At 50.1% G+C, this 23583-nt stretch overlaps 1 protein-coding gene and 1 pseudogene across 1 annotated transcript in view; both read right to left on the minus strand.

Annotated features, from left to right (window-relative positions):
• Positions 1–1447: 1447 nt before the first annotated feature.
• On the minus strand, positions 1448–10324 carry LOC140386015 (C-X-C chemokine receptor type 2-like; annotated as a pseudogene).
• The window catches only part of LOC140386005 (C-X-C chemokine receptor type 2-like), a 30167-nt gene continuing 9238 nt past the window's right edge, over positions 2655–23583 (minus strand). Inside the window, exons 2-3 of the mRNA XM_072468628.1 lie at positions 17538–18630; positions 2655–2742 (exon numbers count right to left, since the gene is read on the minus strand). Of these exons, the coding sequence (XP_072324729.1) occupies positions 2721–2742; positions 17538–18628 (1113 nt within the window). The 5' untranslated portion in view covers positions 18629–18630 and the 3' untranslated portion in view covers positions 2655–2720. The remainder of the gene's footprint in view (positions 2743–17537; positions 18631–23583) is intronic.

Below are 23583 nucleotides of genomic sequence, written 5' to 3' on the forward strand. Positions count from 1 at the left end.
TTGGACTAGGTCCCTTACCGGCGGGACCTGGTGACGCGAGCGGGCTCCGGGGTCCTGGGGGGGGGGCGCGGGGCGATCTGGCCTCGGGGGGTGCCGGCCATGTAAGACTACGCGATCTTTAAGCCCAAACTTTTACCAGGCTTTATTTGCACCTTTGGCTCCCAAAAGGGCTCGTTCCCTTGCAAACCTGGACTTTTGAAAGCACTACTGCAGCAGTCACACACACACTAACCCAGGCTTTTAATCCTTTCTGCACCCAATACTTATAATCCAATATCGCTGAAATTACTACATGCGTCACACCAACCCTCTTTAAAAAAAAGCATTTCAACTCTAAACATTACTCATACTCTCTAAGATACATAACATATTGCATTTAAGCATGCACATTTAAACATAAATATCGCCCACATTTCAAAGCTGTGATAAGACATCAGCAATCACGTTTTCTCTTCCTGCTGCATGTATAATTTTTAAGTTAAGTGGGTGTAACAATAAACTCTATCTGAACAGCCTTGCACTTTGATCCTGAAACTTTTCCAAAAACTTTAATGGATTATGGTCTGTATAAACAATTGTCTCCGATGAATTGTTGGCAACATGAATGTCACAATGTTGTAACGCCGATACCAGTGTCTCCTTCTCGATGGTCGAATATTTCTTTTGGTGAATATTTAGTTTCCGAGGAAAATAACCAACAGGCCTTTTGATTCTTTTGTTGCCTCCCTGTAACAGCGCAGCACCAACACCCGCATCACTCTCACCCAATGTCACCTTACATTGCTTGGCAAAGTTGGGTGTCGCCAACACTGGTGCGGTGGTTAACACGGTTCTCCAACCAGCTTCATTTCCCATTGGAGTTACTTGATTCATTTGCTAAAGTATCTCTGGTCCATAACATCCTGGTTCCCCAGCCCTGCATTTACTGGGTATCCCAATGAAGTGCAGGGGTACCCCTCGAGGGTAATTGCCCAAAAGTGTTAGCTTCCTCTGGACAATAGCGTGGGCTGGGAACAGAAAGACATAGAGCATTACAGCGCAGTACAGGCCCTTCGGCCCTCGATGTTGCGCCGACCTGTGAAACCACTCTGAAGCCCATCTACACTATTCTGACAAAAGCGATTCAAATCGCTAACTTCAGATGGTTCTGCCAGTTTTACCCTGATAGTTACTCTGAAAGACTTAGTGGGAAAGCTGCAGAGTGACTATTTAAACTCACAGCTGCAGCCCCCCCACCCCCCTGTCTGCCCCCCCCCCCCCCCCGCCCCCACCCACCCGCACACATACACACACTCCTACACACCCCACCCACCCACCCGCAACCCAACCCAACATCCCCCACTCCCAACCTGATTACCCCCTCCCGGTCTGCACCCAGCCTCCCACCCACCCCCCACCCCCCCCCCCTCCCCACCAACCCACCCACCCCCCACCCCCACTCCCCGGCTTTAAACATCTCTTTTACGGAAACTAATACCGGAAGGAAGGGGGCGTTTCTTAGCTCTCTGCACCCCCAGTCACTCCGTGCCAAAGCAGCTGGGAGCATGCTCCCGTCTCACCCAGCCTGAGTGAGGAAGGTTGGGTGAGGCAGGATCTTCAGAGTCGCAGCCTGGGGATGTCCGTCAGGAGGGGCAGTCCGCCAGAGATTGCCAATCTGAGGTAGTTAGGGGCCATTATATGTTGGTTGCAGTGAATCTTGACAAAGTGATGGATGTAGATTGTGACTCTTCACTTTGTTCAGTTACCCCTTTCATACGCAAAAGGTTGAGCAGGTTTCTCCTGAATTTCACCCCGATGAATGCGTACAGGATTGGGTTGATGCAGCAGTGCAGGAACCCCAAGATTTGGGTTGCGGTCAGAGCCCTGTCAACGTGATGTCGCATGTCACAAGTCTCTCGGATGTACTTGCTCCTCATCAACGTGTCGATGAACACGGTGATATTGTGCGGGAGCCAACAGATGAGGAAGGCCAGCACCACCGCGATGATGACTTTCATGGCTTTCTGTTTCTGGAACCCCCTCGTTTGACACAGCCTCCAAATCACCGCACTGTAGCAGAAGATCATCACAGCCAGAGGAACGAGGAACCCAATAAAGTGCCTCAGAAACCTGGTGGTTATTCTCCATTTTTCAGCCAATTTACCTTCAAGTACTTCATAGCAGAACCTTCTGTTGAAACCACCTGGGTTGTATTCGCCCTTGTACAGAATCGGCAAAGACAGAAGAATGGCCAACACCCAGACAACAGCACAGATCACCTTGATTCGAAATGACCTCTTCTGCTGGTGGATCTTTGTGGAGTAGACGATGGACAGAAAGCGGTCGACACTGATACAGGCCAGGAACAGAATCCCACTGTAAAAGTTAACTTCCTGTAACAGGCTGATGATCTTACACATGGCATCACCAAACACCCAGCCAGATATGGCATCCACTGCCCAAAAGGGCAAGGTCAGTCACGGCGAATAGGAGATCGGCCACTGCCAGGTGAAGCAGGTAGTTGTCTGTGGATGATGTCGTACGTCGATTGTAAAGTAAAACCACCATTACCACCATGTTCCCTGCCATCGCGAGGAAACACACCAGGCTGTAGACAACAGCAATGGCAGTGTTGGTCGAGAGACTATTAATTAATCGACTGCAGGGAGCCTTATCCGGATCATAAGTGCTGTTGGAATCATAGGTGTAAATTGGAATATGCGAAAAAAGATCGTCAGGGTTTATGTGTATTGAAGACATATTCTGAAACGAAAGAAAATTAAATCAGCAAATAAGAATAAAGCCTCGCTCAGGATCCACATTTGTGCTGCTCGTACAATCAATTTTGAGGGAGTTTAAACAATTAAATTTTCCAGAAGCTGATCGTAAAACCCTACAGTTCAGCAGGAGGCCATTCGGCCCATCGAGTCTACACCGAACTTCCGAGGAAAGAGCACCCCACCCAGGCCCACGCTCTCGCCCTATCTAACCCACCTATCCTTTTAGACACTAAGGGCCAATTTTAGCATGGCCAATCCACCTAACGTGCACATCTTTGGACTGTAGGAGGAAACTGGAACACCTGGAGGAATAATAATCTTTATTAGTGTCACAAGTAGGCTTACATTAACGCTGCAATGAAGTTACTGTGAAAAGCCCCTAGTTGCCACATTCCGTCACTGGTTTGGGTGCACTGAGGGAGAATTCAGAATGTCCAATTCACCCAACAGCACGTCCTTCGGGACTTGTGGGAGGAAACCGGAGCACCCGGAAGAAACCCACGCAGACACGGGGAGAACGCGCAGACTCCGCGCAGACAGCGACCCCAGCCGGGAATCGAACCCGGGTCCCTGGAGCTGTGAGGCCACAGTGCTAACCACTGTGCTACCCTTGATGCTTTTTATGATGGCCACATAGAATACTAAAATGGTTGCACATAGATCTGCAGTCAGTGACAGCGTGGGTTCCTTGCTGTCTCAATCCTGGTTGAAAGGTTGATTCAACAGCGCTTGGCATTCCAACAGCCTCCACCATTGCCAAGAACAAGGGAAGCGGGTGTATTCCAACCTGCAGGTCACACATCATTCTGACTTGGAACTGTACCACCATTCTTACCACCATCAACATTCTGGTGGTCGTCACTGACCAGAAAGTTACCTGGACCCGCCGCATAACTTCATCAACATATATTATTTGGTGTGAGTCAGGATAAGTGGGTCGCACCTCTTTCCTCTGACTCATTAGGTTGTGAGCACAAAGGTCTCAGGTCACAGTCAGTACTGTGCAGCCCTGAGGAATGGCGCATGACTACAGCCGCCATCTTTCAAATCAGACCGTAAGCTAAGGCCCCGTCCTCCATCTCAGGTGAACGTAGAAAACCCCATAAGACGATATCAGAGAAGACCAGAGGATAGAACATACAGTGCAGAAGGAGGCCATTCGGCCCATCAAGTCTGCACCCGACCCACTTAAGCCCTCACTTCCACCCTATCCCCGTAACCCAATAACCCCTCCTGACCTTTTTGGTCACTGAGGGCAATTTATCACGGTCAATCCACCGAACCTGCCCGTCTTTCGGGACTTGTTGGAGGAAACCGGAGCACCCGGAGGAAACCCACGCAGACACGGGGAGAACGTGCAGACTCCGCACAGACAGTGACCCAAGCCGGGAATCGAACCCTGGCGCTGTGAGGCCACAGTGCTAGCCACTGTGCTACCGCGCTGCTGTTGAAAAGATCAGCACGTTGTTGAGCTTTTCACCTACACTCATCGGGGGGGGGGGGGGGGGGGGGGGGGGGGGGGGGCGGGTCAGAGGTGCAGTGGAGTTGTCGCTGGATTGGTCATCCAGAAACCCAGACCAAGATCTGGGAACCTGGGTTCCAACCATGTTGGTGAAATTGGAATTGGAATTAAAAGTCTAACTGTGACCATGAAACCATTGCCAATTGTAAAAGAAAGACCTATCTGGTTCACTGATGCCCTTGGGAAATGAAACCTGCCCCGGCCCGACCTACATTAAATCCAGATCCAATGTGGTTCACTCTCAAACCCCTTCCAAATGGAGGGCAGTTAGGGGCACCCGCGTCCCGTCAATGAATTCGAAAAAAGCACAAGAATGTCAAGTCTTTCAAGCTGGTGGGTAATTCGGACAAGGTGCAAGGCAGAGAACAGGGCCGGGATTCTCCCCGAACCAGCGGGCGCGCCGTACTGGCGCCGAGGAGTGGCGTGAATCCTCTGCGTGAATCCTCTGCATCAGGGGCTAGGCTGGCGGCGGCGGGGTTGGCGTGGCGCCGAAGGGCCTCCGCCGGCCGGCCCGAGCTGGTGCATGCGCGGGAGCTCCAGCGTGTGCTGGCGTGATGCCAGCGCATGCGCAGGGGGCTTCCTCTCCGCGCCGCCCATGACGATCCGTTACAGCGGCCGGCGGCGAGGGAAAGAGTAGCCCCCATGGCACAGGCCCGCCCGCGGATCGGTGGGCCCCGATCGCGGGCCATGCCACCATGGTGGGCCCACCCCCCGGGGCCAGATGCCCCCGCGCCCCCCCCCCGAGGACTCCGCAGGCCACCCGCAGAGCCAGGTCCCGCCGGTAAGGACTTTGTTTGAATTACGCCGGCGGGACTGGACGAAAACGGCCACTCGGCCCATCGCGGGGTGGAGAATCGCCGGGGGGGGGGGCCCACTGCCAACGGCCCCCGACCGGCGCGACGCGATTCCCGCCCCTGCCAAAAAAACGGCGCCAGAGAATCCGGCAGCCAGCGTCGGGGCGGGATTCACACAGCCCCCCAGCGCTTCTCCGGCCCGGCGGGGGGTGTCGGAGAATCCCGCCCCAGGTCCCTGTGCATGACTGGTTGTCACTTACATAAGCAGGTGTAACTGAACTGACTTTAACTGACTGGTCCATGATCTTTGGTCCATGTTCCGAGCTGGGATTTTTCAGGGATGCTGAAAGTGGAATTTTCGCTGGGGGACCCAAATTTCTCACTTGCACCACGGATGAGATTAGACATCCCCACCCACTATCTTAAATTTTTTCACACTCAGGACTGTTCAGCAAGTGATGCACAATTACAGAATCATTATGTTTTGGGTTTGCAAGTGTAGTTGAGCACTCTGGTTGAGTACGATCCGCCCTCTGCCTCGTTCAAACAATCGAAGGTATGTGCCGTCTGATTCAATCAACCAATTGTTGGGACGTACCTGGATTCTCCGCCCCGCGACACTGGAACCGTGATCGGGCAGAGAATTCGGCATCCGGCCGCAATCGAGGTTCGAGCAGGACAGCCGAACTGACCGCTCCCCCCCCCCTCGCTGATGGTGGGATCGTGGATCGCACCCGCACACAAGCAGGAGCATGCACGATTCAGAGTGTAACACACTTACTACTGCAGGTTGCACAATTCCCCTTCTTTTAAATGGGCTTGGAATGTAATGCACAATCTATCTAATGTATAATCGCAAGAAAATCTATCTGATGAGAACTATGAAGACATAGTTGTTTTCTGTTTAAATGTATTTGAAATCAGTTTTATTTGTGTGTCACAATGATCGATAAATAGAGGCTGTAGATTTCTACCCAATGGAGCACCTTATATCAAGGGGACTTGTATTGATTCATATCATCGAACCTGCAGAATTCTTTGCTGTAAACTACATTTAAATGGTTAACACTGTGATTGGCAGCTGAAACCGGGAGTTTATTGTTCAATTTTTCATTGTGTGATTATAAATTCACATCGCATTGACTGGGAAAACAAAATAGGGAGACCCACTAGTAAGTTTGCAGACGACACAAAGGTTGGTGGAATTGCGGATAGCGATGAGGACTGTCAGAGGATACAGATGGATTTAGATCGTTTGGAGACTTGGGCGGAGAGATGGCAGATGGAGCTTAATCCAGGCAAATGTGAGGTAATGCATTTTGGAAGGTCTAATGCAGGTAGGGAATATACAGTGAATGGTAGAACCCTCAAGAATATTGAGTGGATAGTCAGAGGCTTTTCCCCAGGGTAGAGGGGTCAATTACTAGGGGGCATAGGTTTAAGGTGCGAGGGGCAAGGTTTAGAGGAGATGTAGGAGGCAAGTTTTTTACACAGAGGGTAGTGGGTGCCTGGAAGTCGCTGCCGGAGGAGGTGGTGGAAGCAGAGACGATAGTGACGTTTAAGGGGTATCTTGACAAATTCATGAATAGGATGGGAATAGAGGGATACAGACCCAGGAAGTGTAGAAGATTTTAGTTCAGACGGGCAGCATGGTCAGCACGGGCTTGGAGGGTCGAAGGGCCTGTTCCTGTGCTGTACTTTTCTTTGTTCTTTGTTCTTTGTTCTTTGTTCTACCCCCCAAAGCCCCCTAAATAAGGATATGCCCCCAGGGACCCCTAGATAGGGAGTCCACAGGTTCACCACCCTCTAAGTGGAGAAATGTCTCCTCATCAGATATGGATCAGAAATTGGCTAGCTGAAAGAAGACAGAGGGTGGTGGTTGATGGGAAATGTTCAGAATGGAGTTCAGTTACAAGTGGCGTACCACAAGGATCTATTCTGGGGCTGTTGCTGTTTGTCATGTTTATCAATGACCTAGGGGAAGGCGCAGAAGGGTGGGTGAGTAAATTTGCAGACGACACTAAAGTCGGTGGTGTTGTCGACAGTGAGGAAGGATGTAGCAGGTTACAGAGGGACATAGATAAGCTGCAGAGCTGGGCCGAGAGGTGGCAAATGGAGTTTAATGTAGAGAAGTGTGAGGTGATTTACTTTGGAAGGAATAACAGGAATGCGGAATATTTGGCTAATAGTAAAGTTCTTGGAAGTGTGGATGAGCAGAGGGATCTCGGTGTCCATGTACATAGATCCCTGAAAGTTGCCACCCAGGTTGATAGGGTTGTGAAGAAGGCCTATGGAGTGTTGGCCTTTATTGGTAGAGGGATTGAGTTCCGGAGTCAGGAGGTCATGTTGCAGCTGTACAAAACTCTGGTACGGCCGCATTTGGAGTATTGCGTACAGTTCTGGTCACCGCATTATAGGAAGGACGTGGAGGCTTTGGAGCGGGTGCAGAGGAGATTTACCAGGATGTTGCCTGGTATGGAGGGAAAATCTTATGAGGAAAGGCTGATGGACTTGAGGTTGTTTTAATTGGAGAGAAGAAGGTTAAGAGGAGACTTAATAGAGGCATACAAAATGATCAGGGGGTTAGATAGGGTGGACAGTGAGAGCCTTCTCCCGCGGATGGAAATGGCTGGCACGAGGGGACATAGCTTTAAACTGAGGGGTAATAGATATAGGACAGAGGTCAGAGGTAGGTTCTTTACGCAAAGAGTGGTGAGGCCGTGGAATGCCCTACCTGCTACAGTAGTGAACTCGCCAACATTGAGGGCATTTAAAAGTTTATTGGATACGCATATGGATGATAATGGCATAGTGTAGGTTAGATGGCTTTTGTTTCGGTGCAACATCGTGGGCCAAAGGACCTGTACTGCGCTGTACCGTTCTATGTTCTATGTTCTATCTCAGCCCTAAATAGCCAATCCCATATTCTGAGACAATGACTCACCTGATGAAGGAGCAGCGCTCCGAAAGCTAGTGATTCCTAAAAAAAACCTGTTGGACTTTAACCTGGTGTTGTGAGATTTCTTACTTTCTTCGATAAGGAGACCAATACTCCAGGTGTGGTCTCACCATGGCCCTGTATAGCTGCAGTAAGATATCCTTGCGCCTGTACTCAAGTCCTCTTGCAATGAACATCAAGATACCATTTGCCTTGCTAACTGTTTGCTGTACCTGCATGCTTGTTTTCAGTGACTGGTATACCAGAGCACCCCAGTTGCTTTACTTGTCAACATTTCCATCACTATTTGAATAATACTCGGCCATACCGTTTCTCCATCCAAAGTGATGTTCATGTTTATCCACATTATAACTGCATCTGCCGCCTCTTTGCCCACCCACGCCATTTGCTGCATTTTCTGTCCCCCCTGCGGTGTGTTTCGCAGCACCAGAGGTGCCCGGCATTGGCCAAAAGGCCCCACCGCTTTCAATTGAGCTTCCCATTGTATGCACCTCCCCGCCGCCGGCAAGTCTGCAGCGGTGGTTCACTGTTGGCGGAACAGGAAGAGCCCACCAGCGGCAAAACGGCCGGATATCCCGGCCAACTTGTCTAATTTAGCTTGAAGCCTCATTGACATCCCCCTCGCCGCCAAGAATCGTGTCATCAGCAATCTCGGAAATGTTACTTTTGATCCCCTCATCCAAATCATTGATGTATATTGTTAACAGCTGAGGCCCAAGCACCAATCCCTGCGGGACCCCACCAGTCACTGTCTGCCATTTACTATAGAACAGGGTGCCAAATAAGTTGGCTGCTTTGTCCTGGATGGTGTTGAGCTTCCTGAGTGGTTGGAGCTGCGCTCACCCAGGCAAGTGGAGAGTATTCCATCACACTCCTGACCTGTGCCGTGTCGATGGTGGACAGGCCTTGGGGAGTCAGGAGGTGAGTTACTCACCGTAGGATTCCGAGAGTCTGACCTGCTCTTGCAGCCACAGTATTTATATGACTGGTCCAGTTCAGTTTCTGATCAATGGTAACCCCCAGGGTGGGTATGGAGGGAATTCAGCGATGGTAATGACATTGAATCCAGTATGTCTCCAACAAATCTTCCCCAACCTCCTTCGCTTAAAAGTGAAAAACTCCAACTTTCCCAACTTAACTTGTAACTAACATCCCAAATCCCTGGAGGCGATCTCTGCCCCCAATCAAGGTCCCTCACATCCTTCCAAAAATGAGGTGAGCAGAATGTGAGTCGTACTTCAGTTGGGGCCTCAATAAAGCTTTATAGGGGTTCAGTATAACCTTGGCTAACTGCCAGGGGGCCAGGCTGGCACTACCAGGGTTCGCAGGTGGCACTGCCAGGCTAACGGGGGCACTGCCCGGTTGCCAGGTTGGCACTGCCAGGGGTCGGGGAGGTGGGGGATTACCAGGTGGAGAGAGTGAGTGGGTGGTTCCCACGGGCCTCCCTGAGATCATGGGGAGGGAAGCAGGGGTCGAAAATGGGGAGGAGGGGCTGAGAGCGAAGGGTGGGGTGGGTACGGGGTGAGCCAGCCGCAATGGTGCCCCGATTTGCGAGGGGCCTCTCCGGCTAGGCTTGCCAGCAGGAAATGACTCATTAAAAATGCAGCCTCTGCAGAGGGAAACTCCCCATGAAACAGCAAAGTGCTGTTGAATAGCGGAACGCCTCGCAGCATTGCAGCCACCAAGAAAGTCCCCGCTAAACACTCCCAATACAGGGTGTAGATTTCTTCCTGTTAAATCGGCCCAATACATCTTTCCAACTTCAAAGATCGATACACGTGCACCCACAAGTCCCTCTGTTCCTGCATACCCTTTAACCTCTATGGCCTCGCTCCATCCTTTCTGTCAAACTGCATCACGTCGTACCCCTTCCATTTGTCATCGTGCCCCCCCCGCGCCCTCCCCCCCCCCCCCCCAACTGCCCAGGGTTCTCCTTAGCACGCTTCCGAATTACCCCAATCCTCCGCTTCCCTCCAGGCTCTGCAATTTGTGACCTGCTGGAACCAATCCAACTACTGATTTCTCCCCACCTTGTGGGTACAAATTGCCAGCTCAGGGAGTTTACATCAACCCTCTGATCTAATATCCCGTGCCAACACATCTCCCCTTGCTGAGCAAAGCAATGTTTTACTAAGTCAATTCAATTGAATGGCGTACCTTGTCAAATGGGCGATTGATGTTTCCTGCCTGTCTGCAAGCTGATAAAATTATTTTCGTGCCCGTCTCACGTCCCACACAGGACCAACACTCAGAATGGTTCCACAATGTTTGGTGACCTGAACACAGGTTAATATCTCTGCAGAGTGAGAGGATGATATACTGTGTGTTGTGTAAAACAGCTGGGCGTCTACAAAGTGAGAAGTGTTGCAATGTATTACATTGCTTCCAGACTGTAGCGCAACCTAGCGCCCTGGGACAGCACGGTAGCACAGTGGTTAGCACAGTTGCTTCACAGCTCCAGGGTCCCAGGTTCGATTCCAGCTTGGGTCACTGTCTGTGCGGGGTCTGCACGTCCTCCCCGTGTGTGCGTGGGTTTCCTCCGGGTGCTCCGGTTTCCTCCCACAAGTCCTGAAAGATGTGCTGTTCGGTGAATTCAACATTCTGAATTCTCCCTCTGTGTACCCGAACAGGCGGCGGAGTGTGGCGACTAGAGGTGTTTGCATTGCAGAGTTAATGTAAGCCTACTTGTGACAATAAAGATTATTATTATTCATAACCTGGTTTAGCACAGTGGGCTAAATAGCTGGCTTGTAAAGCAGACCAAGGCCAGCAGCACGGTTCAATTCCCATACCAGCCTCCCCGAACAGGTGCCAGAATGTGGCAACTAGGGGCTTTTCACAGTAACTTCATTGCAGTGTTAATGTACTTGTGACAATAAAGATTATTATTATTCATTGTCAAGTCTGCAGCATCTCCCTCAATTTTACCACAGATTCCCAGTTGCTGATGGGGACTTTGCCTGGTCAGCTGGATGGGGTTTGCCTTTGTCATATCTGGTGAGATGGCCGATCTTATGTGGTTCATCTGATTTAATTCATCTGCAAAATGATTTCATCGCTCGCAATGAAAACACACATAGGCTCATGTATCATCAGACATGAGAAAGTGTGAACGAAAGCTGCTGTGGTTGTATTTAACCAACTGGATCGTAATCCAAAGATCCCTAAATCCCTAACTTGGGGGCTTATCACAGCAGCCTACACGAATGATAAGCTCGAGCTGAAAAAACACAATTTTCATTCAACTTATTTTATTGATAAAGACAGCCCATTAAGTACAAATAGGTATCAAAGGAGCACTCACAGTTAGTCAGTTTTTAAAATTTATCAGTGCTTAATAGCATTAATACATTTATATACTTTATAGTATTTATTACTTTATAGTGGGTAGTATTTGTTCATATTGAAGTGTTCCTCATTTAGAATGTGTTTGCTATGCAACATGGAATTGTGTCTGGTGTTTGTTCTTTTGATGTTCTCCCTTTACGCCCGCCCGTTTCCTCAAGGGGTTAACTCATCGTGGGGCACACTTGTGCCCTCCTTCAGTGACACGTTCCGAATACTTGAGTGTGTAAGTGTTGACAGGCATTTCACTGGCAGTCATGAACACAGACTCATCACAAACCCAAATCAGTCCAAAGATGTGCAGGTTGGGTGGATTGGCCGTGCTAAATTTTCCTTCGTGTCCAAAAAAGGTTAAGTGGGGGTTACTGGGATATGGGGGTAGGGTGCAGGAGTGGACTTGGGTAGGGTGGCTCTTTCCAAGGGCCAGTGCAGACACGATGGTCGAATGGCCTCCTTCAGCACTGTAAATTAGAACATAGAATATAGAACGATACAGCGCAGTACAGGCCCTTCGGCCCACGATGTTGCACCGAAATGGGAAGTCAAAAAACAAAAGCCATCTAACCTACACGATGCCATTATCATCCATATGTTTATCCAATAAACTTTTAAATGCCCTCATTGTTGGCGAGTTCACTACTGTTGCAGGTAGGGCATTCCACGGCCTCACCACTCTTTGCGTAAAGAACCTACCTCTGACCTCTGTCCTATATCTATTACCCCTCAGTTTAAGGCTATGTCCCCTCGTGCTAGCCATTTCCATCCGCGGGAGTAGGCTCTCACAGTCCACCCTATCTAACCCCCTGATCATTTTGTATGCCTCTATTAAGTCTCCTCTTAACCTTCTTCTCTCTAACGAAAACAACCTCAAGTCCATCAGCCTTTCCTCATAAGATTTTCCCTCCATACCAGGCAACATCCTGGTAAATCTCCTCTGCACCCGCTCCAAAGCCTCCACGTCCTTCCTATAATGCGGTGACCAGAACTGTACGCAATACTCCAAATGCGGCCGTAACAGAGTTTTGTACAGCTGCAACATGACCTCCTGACTCCGGAACTCAATCCCTCTACCAATAAAGGCCAACACTCCATAGGCCTTCTTCACAACCCTATCAACCTGGGTGGCAACTTTCAGGGATCTATGTACATGGACACCGAGATCCCTCTGCTCATCCACACTTCCAAGAACCTTACCATTAGCCAAATATTCCGCATTCCTGTTATTCCTTCCAAAGTGAATCACCTCACACTTCTCTACATTAAACTCCATTTGCCACCTTTCAGCCCAGCTCTGCAGCTTATGTATGTCCCTCTGTAACCTGCTACATCCTTCCGTACTGTCGACAACACCACCGACTTTAGTGTCGTCTGCAAATTTACTCACCCACCCTTCTGCGCCCTCCTCTAGGTCATTTATAAAAATGACAAACAGCAACGGCCCCAGAACAGGTCCTTGTGGTACGCCACTTGTAACTGAACTCCATTCTGAACATTTCCCATCAACCACCACCCTCTGTCTTCTTTCAGCTAGCCAATTTCTGATCCACATCTCTAAATTCTATGATGATTCTATCCTTACCAGCCATGCATGCGTGAACCGTCCTGGGCAAGTACCCCGCTGGCAATCAGAGCACCGTCTTTGGCAATGTTTCTTCCCACTGTGGTAAAATGACCAACAGCCTGAATTTTAGGCCCGTTGTACAATTGGACGCTTTAAATTAAGAACCGGACGTTATAGGTTCAAGCCACAGTCAGACCACAGACAGGCCTGATGGGAATTAGAACAGACAAGTTGGAATTCAGTGAGCAGAGACAGACAACCAGGGCAAGACTGGCCCTGCCCTGTAAACAGGACATAGGGAGATAATCGGCCGCATTCAGCTGGATTGATTGTTGTCGATTATCCAGATGAAACCAGACTTTCTGGCACCCAGATTTCCCGCTATTATCATGGGGTGTGTTATTAGTGGCGGTGCACAATAGTGACCAGATGGAGTGCAGAGCGTCAGGGAGGACCTCCTGGAAGACCGAGACTCCATTTGTGACACCGAAAGGGACACTAAGGAAGTGGTAGAGGTGACCGTCCGCCTCGAAGGCAGTGTATGGCCGGTCCGACTTCCGGATGGGGAGCTGGTGGTAGGCGGATTTCAGGTCAATTGTTGAGAAGACCCGGTACTGCGCAATCTGATTGACCATATCAGATATGCGTGGGAGGGGGTACGCGTCGCGCTGCGTGTACCGATTGATGGTCTGGCTGTAGTCCACGACCATCTTGTGTTTCTCCGCAGTTTGTGCGGGCGAGATTGGTTCAGCGTCATCGAAGCGAGCTGCGGGTAGCCATCGGATGCTTCAGGTGGCAAGCGTGTGCGGTTCCGATGTCGGGATGTCCGGGGACTCTGTGGGGAACAAGATGGCGGAGCCCATTGGCCGCACATGGACCCGGGAGGAGAAGATGGCGGCTCCCATTGTGCGTCTGGCATGGGGGAGGGGGCGATAGCGGGCGTGATCGCAGCGACTGTGCGGGCCTGGCACACAGCCGTGAAGTGGCCCTTTTTACTGCAGGCTTTACAAACGGCAGTGCGGGCCGGGCAGTGTTGGCGGGGGTGCTTCTGCTGACCGCAGAAGTAGCAGCGGGGACCCCCGGGGTGCGCGGATCGGCGTGCGGCACAGGCGTATTGCGAAGGCAGGGCCCCGGCTGAGGAGGTCGTCGGCGGGGTAGGAAGGGGTAGAAGGGTGGGCAGCACGGCGGGAGAGGTACGATTGTACGTTACGGGATGCGACCGTCATGGAGAGCGCCAAGGTCTTCGTCTCTGCCAGTTTGAGCGTGGCCCCTTCCAGCAATCGTTCTCGGATGCGGTCCGACGCAATCCCCGTCACGAAGGCATCGCGCATGAGGAGATTCGCGTGTTCGGCGGCCGTGACGGCCTGACAGTCACAGTCCCGGACGAGTTGAATTAGGGCCCGCCAGAAGTCTTCGATGGATTCACCAGGTAGTTGCGAGCGGGTGGCGAGTACATGCCTGGCGAAGAGCGTGTTTGCCTTCTGTGCGTAGTGTTCCTCAAGGAGTTCCATTGCTTTTGTGTAATTCGTGGCGTCGTGGATCAACGGGAACACGCTGGAGCTCAGTCTGGAGTACAGGACGTTTATCTTCTGAGCCTCCGTTGGCTCGGGGTCCGCAGCCTTGATGTGAGCCTCGAAACAGGCTAGTCAGTGAGTAAAGTCTTTCCTGGCGTCGGGCGAGTGCGGATCCAGCTGCAGGCGATCGGGCTTAATTCGGATATCCATCCTGTGGAAACTCTGACTGTAATAAATTGATGCACAATCAATTGCACAAAGACGCAGATTGGGTACAACTGTGGCTTTATTACAGTCAGATGCGTGGCCTCCTGCTGCAGCTGGCGAAATGGCAGGGCACTGGAGGTCATGCATATTTATACAGTTCTCAGTGGGCGGAGCCAGCCGGCAGGAGCTACCGGCGAACCTGTAGTGCAGGTCCTACCTTACATCTCCTATTACAGTGGATCACCACAATTGCTGTCACTGCACCACTCCACTAGGTTCTCTATCTCCCTCTGGCTCATCATTGCTCGAGAACTGACCCACTATGGTCGTGTCATCAGCAAACTCGTAGATGGAAATGGAGCCGAATTTTGCCACACAGTCATGTGTGTATAAGGAGTGTATATCTGTGAGGAGGGAGTGATACATGTCATGATATCTACATTAACATATCATGGTGCAATCACACACACACTGATGGACAGATCAACGGACCAACCAACACACACACAACATCGCAGCCAATCACCAGTGAGAGCACACGCACTATAAACCAGGGAACACCACAGTTCCTGCTCATTCTACCAGGAGATAGCTCAGAGCACAGAGCTCACAGCGTGCCACTCAGACAGACACCATGTGCTGAGTGCCTCACTAAGATAGTGCTAGGGCTGGGTCCACAGGTTAGCTGGTGAAGTACGAACCACAGCCAGAAGTTAACAGTTGTTATTGTACAGAATAATAAAACAGAGTTGTACCATCTACACCCGTGTTGGTTCGTTTGTGTATCGGAACACCCAACACGACAATGCACACTGAAGGGCTTTAGTTTGACTAAAAGGTTAAAAAAAAATCAATTCAGGGGCAGTCCTGTTTAAGCATCCTCCAAGAAAAAAGACACCTAGATGCAGGACTCTTTGTGACAGTGCTGATGGTAGAGGGTTCCAGTCTAAATAAATCAGAATAACTTGGAGTACTGGGCACACACGGTCACCTGGGGAAAGGTGGAAAAACGACATTTCTATGATTAATGTCAAGAAAGAAATGGCCCACGGTTGCATAATTGTCTCCAATTCAATAATTGGCTTTACACGTTATCCGCAGAATCCCTGCAGTGCAGGAGGAGACCAATCGGCCCATCAAACCAGCAACGACCCTCCAAAAGGGCATCCTACCTAGGCCCACTCCCTCCACGCTATCCCGTAACCCCGCACTTGATCGCGGCCAATCCACCTAACCTGCACATCTTAGGACTGGGGGAGGAAACCGGAGCACCCGGAGGAAACCCACGCACACGGGGGGGGGGGGGGGGGAGAACGCGCAGACTCCGCACAGACAGTCACCCGAGGCCGGAATTGAACCCGGGACCCTGGCGCTGTGAGTGCTAACCACTGTGCCACCGTGCCGCCCAATTGTGTCGAATTCTAAGGGGCACAGCAAGGATGTCAAGGCCTTGGAAAGGCAGAAGAGGGCATAATGTAGAACGGCGCCAGCGATCTGGAGGCCAAGGAGACTGCGGTTGGTTGGAGAGAAGTTTAAAGGGAGATTTAACAGAGATGTTGAGGGTTTTTGATTGGGGAAATAAGGGGAATAATTTCTAACTCAGGAGGGTCAGTAAACAGAGGAGGCAAGGTTAAATTACCCGAACTAAGGAGGAGAATATCTTAACACAGCTTGTTATGATCTGGCAGACTTTGACTGAAGGTCTGCTCATTCAATCCTACATATCAAAAATGAACTGAGTAAATACTCAAAAAGGCACGTTATCACAGTGGTTAGCACTGTGGCTTCACAGCTCCAGGGTCCCAGGTTCGATTCCCGGCTTGGGTCACTGTCTGTGCGGAGCCTGCACGTCCTCCCCGTGTCTGCGTGGGTTTCCTCCGGGTGCTCCGGTTTCCTCCCACAGTCCAAAGATGTGCGGGTTAGGTGGATTGGCCTTGATAAATTGCCCTTAGTGTCCAAAAAGGTTAGGTGGGGTTACTGGGTTGTGGGATAGGGTGGAGATGTGGGCTTGGGTACTGAGTTGGATGATCAGCCATGATGATAATGAATGGCAGAGAAGGCTGGAAGGGCTGAATGGCCTCCTCCTGCTCCGATCTTCTATGCATATTTCTATGATTCAATTGCCGCAAATGAGGGACCCCGGTGGCACAGTGGCTAGCACTGCTGCCTCACAGTGCCGAGGACCTGTGTTCGATCCCGGCCCCGGGTCACTGTCCGTGTGGCGTTTGCACGTCCTCCCCATGTCTGCGTGGGTCTCACCCCCACACCCCAAAGAGGCGCAGGGTCGGTGGATTGGCCACGCTAAATTGCCCCGTAATTGGAAAAAAAATTACAAATACAAGTGAGGGACCTGTGTTGGGTTCAACCAAAGGGTAAGTCTTCATCAGTGTCCTCTTACCAGAAAGGCTCATTTCTCATCGTTTGCTGTACCTGCACATTAGCTCTTAACCTGGCATTTAGAAATCATCAGCACAAATATTCCCCCTACCAGAGTGGATTAGCTCACACTTTTCCACATTGCATCCCATCTAGCGGGCGCTTGCCCCCTCACTAAGTCTGTCCAAATTCTCTTGAAAGCCACTTTGCACCTTCCTCAAAACACACATCCCTCCCATCCGCAAACCCGGAAATTTTACATTTGGTTCCCGCATCCAAATCATTGATAGATATTTTGAGGGTGTGGGGACCCGCAAGCCACAGCCTGCCAGCGCGAGGATGACCCATTTATTCCCATGCTCCGTTTATTGCCTATTAACCCATCCTTAATCCAAGCCTCTGATCCCCCCCCAAAATCTTTAATTTTGCTACCTGCGGGGGAACTTTATCACAAGCCCCCTGATGGTCCACAGCCCTTTATCAATTATTTGGCACCTTACTGAGGGATTGAAGTGAGTCCAGATTCGGGGCAGGGGCAGACAGATATCCCGAACCTGGACTCTTCGCTTGGTTTGACAATTCCAATTGCAGCCAAGAGGTTGATGACCATCCACCTGAATTTCACCCCGATGAATGCGTACAGGATTGGATTGATGCAGCAGTGCAGGAACCCCAAGGTTTGGGTTGCGGTCAGAGCCCTGTCAACGTGATGTCGCCTGTCACAAGTCTCTCGGATGTACTTGCTCCTCATCAACGTGTCGATGAACACGGTGATATTGTGCGGGAGCCAACAGATGAGGAAGGCCAGCACCACCGCGATGATGACTTTCATGGCTTTCTGTTTCTGGAACCCCCTCGTTTGACACAGCCTCCAAATCACCGCACTGTAGCAGAAGATCATCACAGCCAGTGGAACGAGGAACATAATTAACTTCCACCAAAACCTAGTGAAAACTCTCCATGGTTCAGCTGGTTCAACACTGAGTATTTCATAACAGATTGTTGTGTTGATACCAGCTGGAGTATATTCGCCCTTGTACAGAATTGGTAAAGACAGAAGAATGGCCAACACCCAGACAGCAACACAGACCAGCTTAGTTACAAATTGTTTCTTCCAGCATGTCTGTGCGGAGTAGACGATGGACAGATAGCGGTCGACACTGATACAGGCCAGGAACAGAATCCCACTGTAAAAGTTAACTTCCTGTAACAGGCTGATGATCTTACACATGGCATCACCAAACACCCAGCCAGATGTGGCATCCACTGCCCAAAAGGGCAAGGTCACGGCGAATAGGAGATCGGCCACTGCCAGGTGAAGCAGGTAGATGTCTGTGGACGACATTATGCGTCGATTGTAAAGTAAAACCACCATTACCACCATGTTCCCAGTCACAGCGAGGAAACACACCAGGCTGTAGACAACGGCCAGTGCCGTGTTGATCCAGTTGTCATCAATTTCAAGGATACAGGGGCGAGCGTCAAAATCCAGGGAAGGATAATCTTCACCGCTGAAGCTGTCAAAATAAGTATCATTTTCATCGGTGAACAAATCAACTCCACTGAAGGAGAAACTTCTCGCGATGTCCATTCCTGAAAGAAACAAAATATTGATCAGGAATTGAGAATCAAGCCAAGTTATATCATGTGGGTATCGTTGATTAGTCCAGCATTTATTGCCCATCCCTAGTTACCCTTCAGAAGGTAGTGGTGAGCTGCATTCTTGAACATTTTCAGTCCCTGAGGTGTAAGTACACCCACTGTGCTGTTAGGGAGGGAGTTCCAGGATGTTGCCCCAGCGACAGTGAAGGAACGGCGATATTTTGACAAAAAAAGGGGCTGTTTAGCACAGGGCTAAATCGCTGGCTTTGAAAGCAGACCAAGGCAGGCCAGCAGCATGGTTCAATTCCCGTACCAGCCTCCCCAAACAGGCGCCGGAATGTGGCGACTAGGGGCTTTTCACAGTAACTTCATTTGAAGCCTACTTGTGACAATAAGCAATTTTCATTTTCATTTTTTCATTTCATTAATTTTTCATATTTCCAAGTAAGGATGGTGAGTGACTTAAGAATAATTTATTGTCACAAGGAGGCTTTCATTAACATTGCAATGGACTAACTGAAAATCCCCGAGTCGCCACATTCCGGCGCCTGTTCGGGGCACACGGAGGGAGAATTCAGAATGTCCAAATTACCCAACGGGACTTGTGGGAGGAAACCGGAGCACCCGGAGGAAACCCACACAGACACGGGGAGAACGTGCAGACTCCACACAGACAGTGACCCAGCGGGGAATCGAACCCGGGACCCTGGAGCTGTGAAGCAATAATGTTTGGAGGGGAACCTCCAGGTGGTGGGGTTCCCAGGTATCTGCTGCTCTTGTCCTTCTAGATGGCAGTGGTGGTGGGTTTGGAAGGTGCTGTCTAAGGAGCCTTGGTGAGTTGCTGCAGTGCATCTTGTAGACGGTACACACGGCTGCCACTGTGCGTCGGTGGTGGAGGGAGTGACTGTTTGTGGAAGGGGAGCAATCAAGCGGGGCTGCTTTGTCCTGGATGGTGTTGAGCTTCTTGAGTGTTGTTGGAGCTGCGCTCATCCAGGCAAGTGGAGAGTATTCCATCACACTCCTGACTTGTGCCTTGTAGATGGTGGACAGGCTTTGGAGTCAGGAGGTGAGTTATTCGTCACAGGGTTCCTAGCGTCTGACCTGGTAGCCACAGTATTTATATGGTTGGATGTTGATTTAGGGGATTCAGCGATGGCAATGCCATTGAATGTCAAGGGGTGGGGTTAGACCCTCTATTGTAGGAGATGGTCATTGCCTGGCACTTGTCTAACGCAAGTGTAACTTGCCACTTGTCAGCCCCGAGCCTGGATATTGTCCAGGTCTTGCTGCATTTGGACAGGGACCAATGTCTGAGTCGTCACGAATGGAGCTGAACATTGTGCAGTCATCCACAAACAACCCCACTTCTGACCTTCTGATGGAAGGGAGGTCATTGATGAAGCAGCTGAAGATGGTTGGGCCGAGGACACGACCCTGAGGAACTCCTGCAGTGATGTCCTGGAGCTGAGATAATTGACCTCCAACCACCACAACCACCTTCCTTTGTGCCGGGTATGACCCCAACCAGCGGAGAGTTTTCCCCCTGATTCCCATTGACCCAGTTTAGCTCGGGCTCCTTGATGCCACACTCGGTTAAATGCTGCCTGGATGCCAAGGACAGTCACTCCCACCTCACCTGCATTATAAACAGGTGATATCTTGGCTGAGGGAAGCATGGATGGCTGAGGTGTTGTCTTTGTTGTGGAAGATGCTGAAGGGAATGGAGTTGACGAGGGCCAAGATGTTGCGAGTCACATTCAGAGGTCATAGCAGGGATACAACTTTGCAGATGCCAATCAGATAGCGACGTTATTCTAGGTAGAACATAGAACAAAGAACAGTACAGCACAGTACAGGCCCTTCGGCCCACGATGTTGTGCCGACCATTTATCCTAATCTAAGATCAACCAACCTACACCCCTTCAATTTACTGCTGTCCATGTGCCTGTCCAAGAGTCGCTTCAATGTCCCGAATGACTCTGACTCCACCACCTCTGCTGGCAGTGCGTTCCACACACCCACCACTCTCTGTGTAAAGAACCTCTGACATCTCCCCTATACCTTCCTCCAGTCACCTTAAAATTATGTCCCCTCGTGACAGCCATTTCCACCCTGGGGAAGGTCTCTGTTAAAAAAAGAGTTAATCATGAATCATAAATAGTAAATAGAATTGTAAAGAGTTACAAAACGCTGTACGGAGGTATTACGGTATCTCCATAACTATAATTTCTACCATGTTACCATGCTGTAATGTCAGGCCACCACCCCCCGCCCCGCCGGACTCTTTTTTTAACAGGGGGTGAATGTGGTAGTCTATGTAGAGGTGTTACGTATAGAGGTAGAGGTTGTAGTCCAACTGAAGGCTTTAATAAGCTAGATGTTTCCCCCAGCAGCTCAGGTACAGAATGAAGGCTGCTGGGGCGGCACGGGCTCTTATACCCCGCCTAACAGGGCGGAGCTACCATACAGCTTGACCAATAGGAACATACAATAACTACCAATGGTGTTCCAGCATTACCAGGTACCGTAATACCTCTACACAGACTACCACATTGGGATAATGGTGTTGAAGGCAGAGCTGTAGTCTATGAACAGCAATCTGACGTAGGTGTCCTTGTTGTCGAGGTGTTCGAGTGTTGATTGTAGAGCCAGGGAGATAGCATCTGCTGTGGACCCGTTGCGGTGATAGGCGAACTGTTATGGGGAGGCGTTTTCAAAACTCCAAAATGTATCATTGAGTTCAACCAACCTCCCCTTTAATGTATTTGTTGCTTTTCCGAGCACACAGCTTGTTCCCTTGGAGTGGGATTACAATTATGGACTCGTGGGTTTTTAAACACAAAACAATGTTTATTCCATGAACTCAACTTAACCTCTTAAAAAACATTGGATCTCTTAACACCCCTTACTTCAAAGATAACTCCGAAAATATTACAACACTAAATAATCCTTCAGTTATTCCTTTCAACATCCATGAGACTTAACACCTTTAACCAGAAACACATCAGGTTAAAGGCTTTACTATTACGAGTTTAAATCACCCAAATGATCCAGAGATAGTCTTTCATGGCAGAGATCACAGCAAATCCAGCTCACTGCAAAACACAGACACACCCCAAGCTCTTTTCAAACTGAAACTAAACTTCAAAATGGCTGAACTAAAACCAAGCTCCACCCACACTCTGACATCACTGCATTTCCTAAAGGTACATTGCTTAAACATCCATTTCTTAAAGGTACCCTCACATGACAGAACTGCAATGGATTGAGACCGTCTGGGAGGCTGGCAGTGATCCATCTCATGACTAGCCGCTTGAAGCATATCATGATAACAGACGTCAGGGACACCGGTGGGTAGTCGTTGAGGCAGGCTACCTTGTTCTTCTTTGGTACTGGTATTATGGTGGCCTTCTTGAAGGAGAACAAAGAACAAAGAAAAGTACAGCACAGGAACAGGCCCTACGGACCTCCAAGGCCGTGCCGACCATGCTGCCCGACTAAACTACAATCTTCTACACTTCCTGGGTCCGTATCCCTCTATTCCCATCCTATTCATGTATTTGTCAAGATGCCCCTTAAACGTCACTATCGTCCCTGCTTCCACCATCTCCTCCGGCAGCGGGTTCCAGGCACCCACTACCCTCTGTGTAAAAAACTTGCCTCGTACATCTACTCTAAATCTTGCCGCTCGCACCTTAAATCTATGCCCCCTAGTAATTGACCCCTCTACCCTGGGGAAAAGCCTCTGACTATCCACTCTGTCTATGCCCCTCATAATTCTGTAGACCTCTATCAGGTTGCCCCTCAAACTCCGTTGTTCCAGTGAGAACAAACCGAGTTTATTCAACCGCTCCTCATAACTAATGCCCTCCATACCAGGCAACTTTCTGGTAAATCTCTTCTGCACCCTCTCTAAAGCCTCCACATCCTTCTGGTAGTGTGGCGACCAGAATTGAACACGATACTCCAAGTGTGGCCTAACTAAGGTTCTACACAGCTGCAACATGACTTGCCGATTCTTATAATCAATGCCCCGGCCAATGAAGGCAAGCATGCCGTATGCCTTCTTGACTACCTTCTCCACCTGTGTTGCCCCTTTCAGTGACCTGTGGACCTGTACACCTAGATCTCTCTGACTTTCAATACACTTGAGGGTTCTACCATTCACTACCCACATTAGACCTTCCAAAATGCATTACCTCACATTTGTCCGGATTAAACTCCATCTGCCATCTCTCCGCCCAAGTCTCCAAACAATCTAAATCCTGCTGTATCCTCTGACAGTCCTCATCGCTATCCGCAATTCCACCAACCTTTGTGTCGTCTGCAAACTTACTAATCAGACCAGTTACATTTTCCTCCAAATCATTTATATATACTACAAAGAGCAAAGGTCCCAGCACTGATCCCTGTGGAACACCACGAGTCACAGCCCTCCAATTAGAAAAGCATCCTTCCATTGCTACTCTCTGCCTTCTATGACCTAGCCAGTTCTGTATCCACAGGTGGGGACCTCAGAGTGGAGAGTGAGGTGGTGAAGATATCTGCGAGTACACTCGCCAGCTGGTCAGCGCAGGCTCTGAGTGCTCGCCCAGGGACTCCGTCGGGACCCATCGCTTTCCGCGGATTTACTTTCAAGAAGACAGCTCTTACCTCTGAGGGTGTAATAGTGGGTATGGGTGTGTCCAGGGCTGTTGGGGCGGGTGGCACTGATACATTGGCTGACTGCTCATAGCGGGCATAGAACTTGTTCAGATCATCGGGTAGGGATGCTCCAGTCCCAGATATTCCGCCTGGCCTTGCTTTGTAGCCTGTGATCTTGTGTAGGCCCTGCCATAGACAGGGTTAGTGTCGTTGGCCTGGGTCTCTAGTTTGATGCGGTACTGCCTTTTGCATCCCTGATGGCTTTCCGTACGTCGCACCTGGATTTCTTATATAGGTCAG

This window comes from Scyliorhinus torazame, chromosome 2 (assembly GCF_047496885.1).
Source record: "Scyliorhinus torazame isolate Kashiwa2021f chromosome 2, sScyTor2.1, whole genome shotgun sequence".
NCBI classification, from domain to species: Eukaryota; Metazoa; Chordata; class Chondrichthyes; order Carcharhiniformes; family Scyliorhinidae; genus Scyliorhinus; species Scyliorhinus torazame.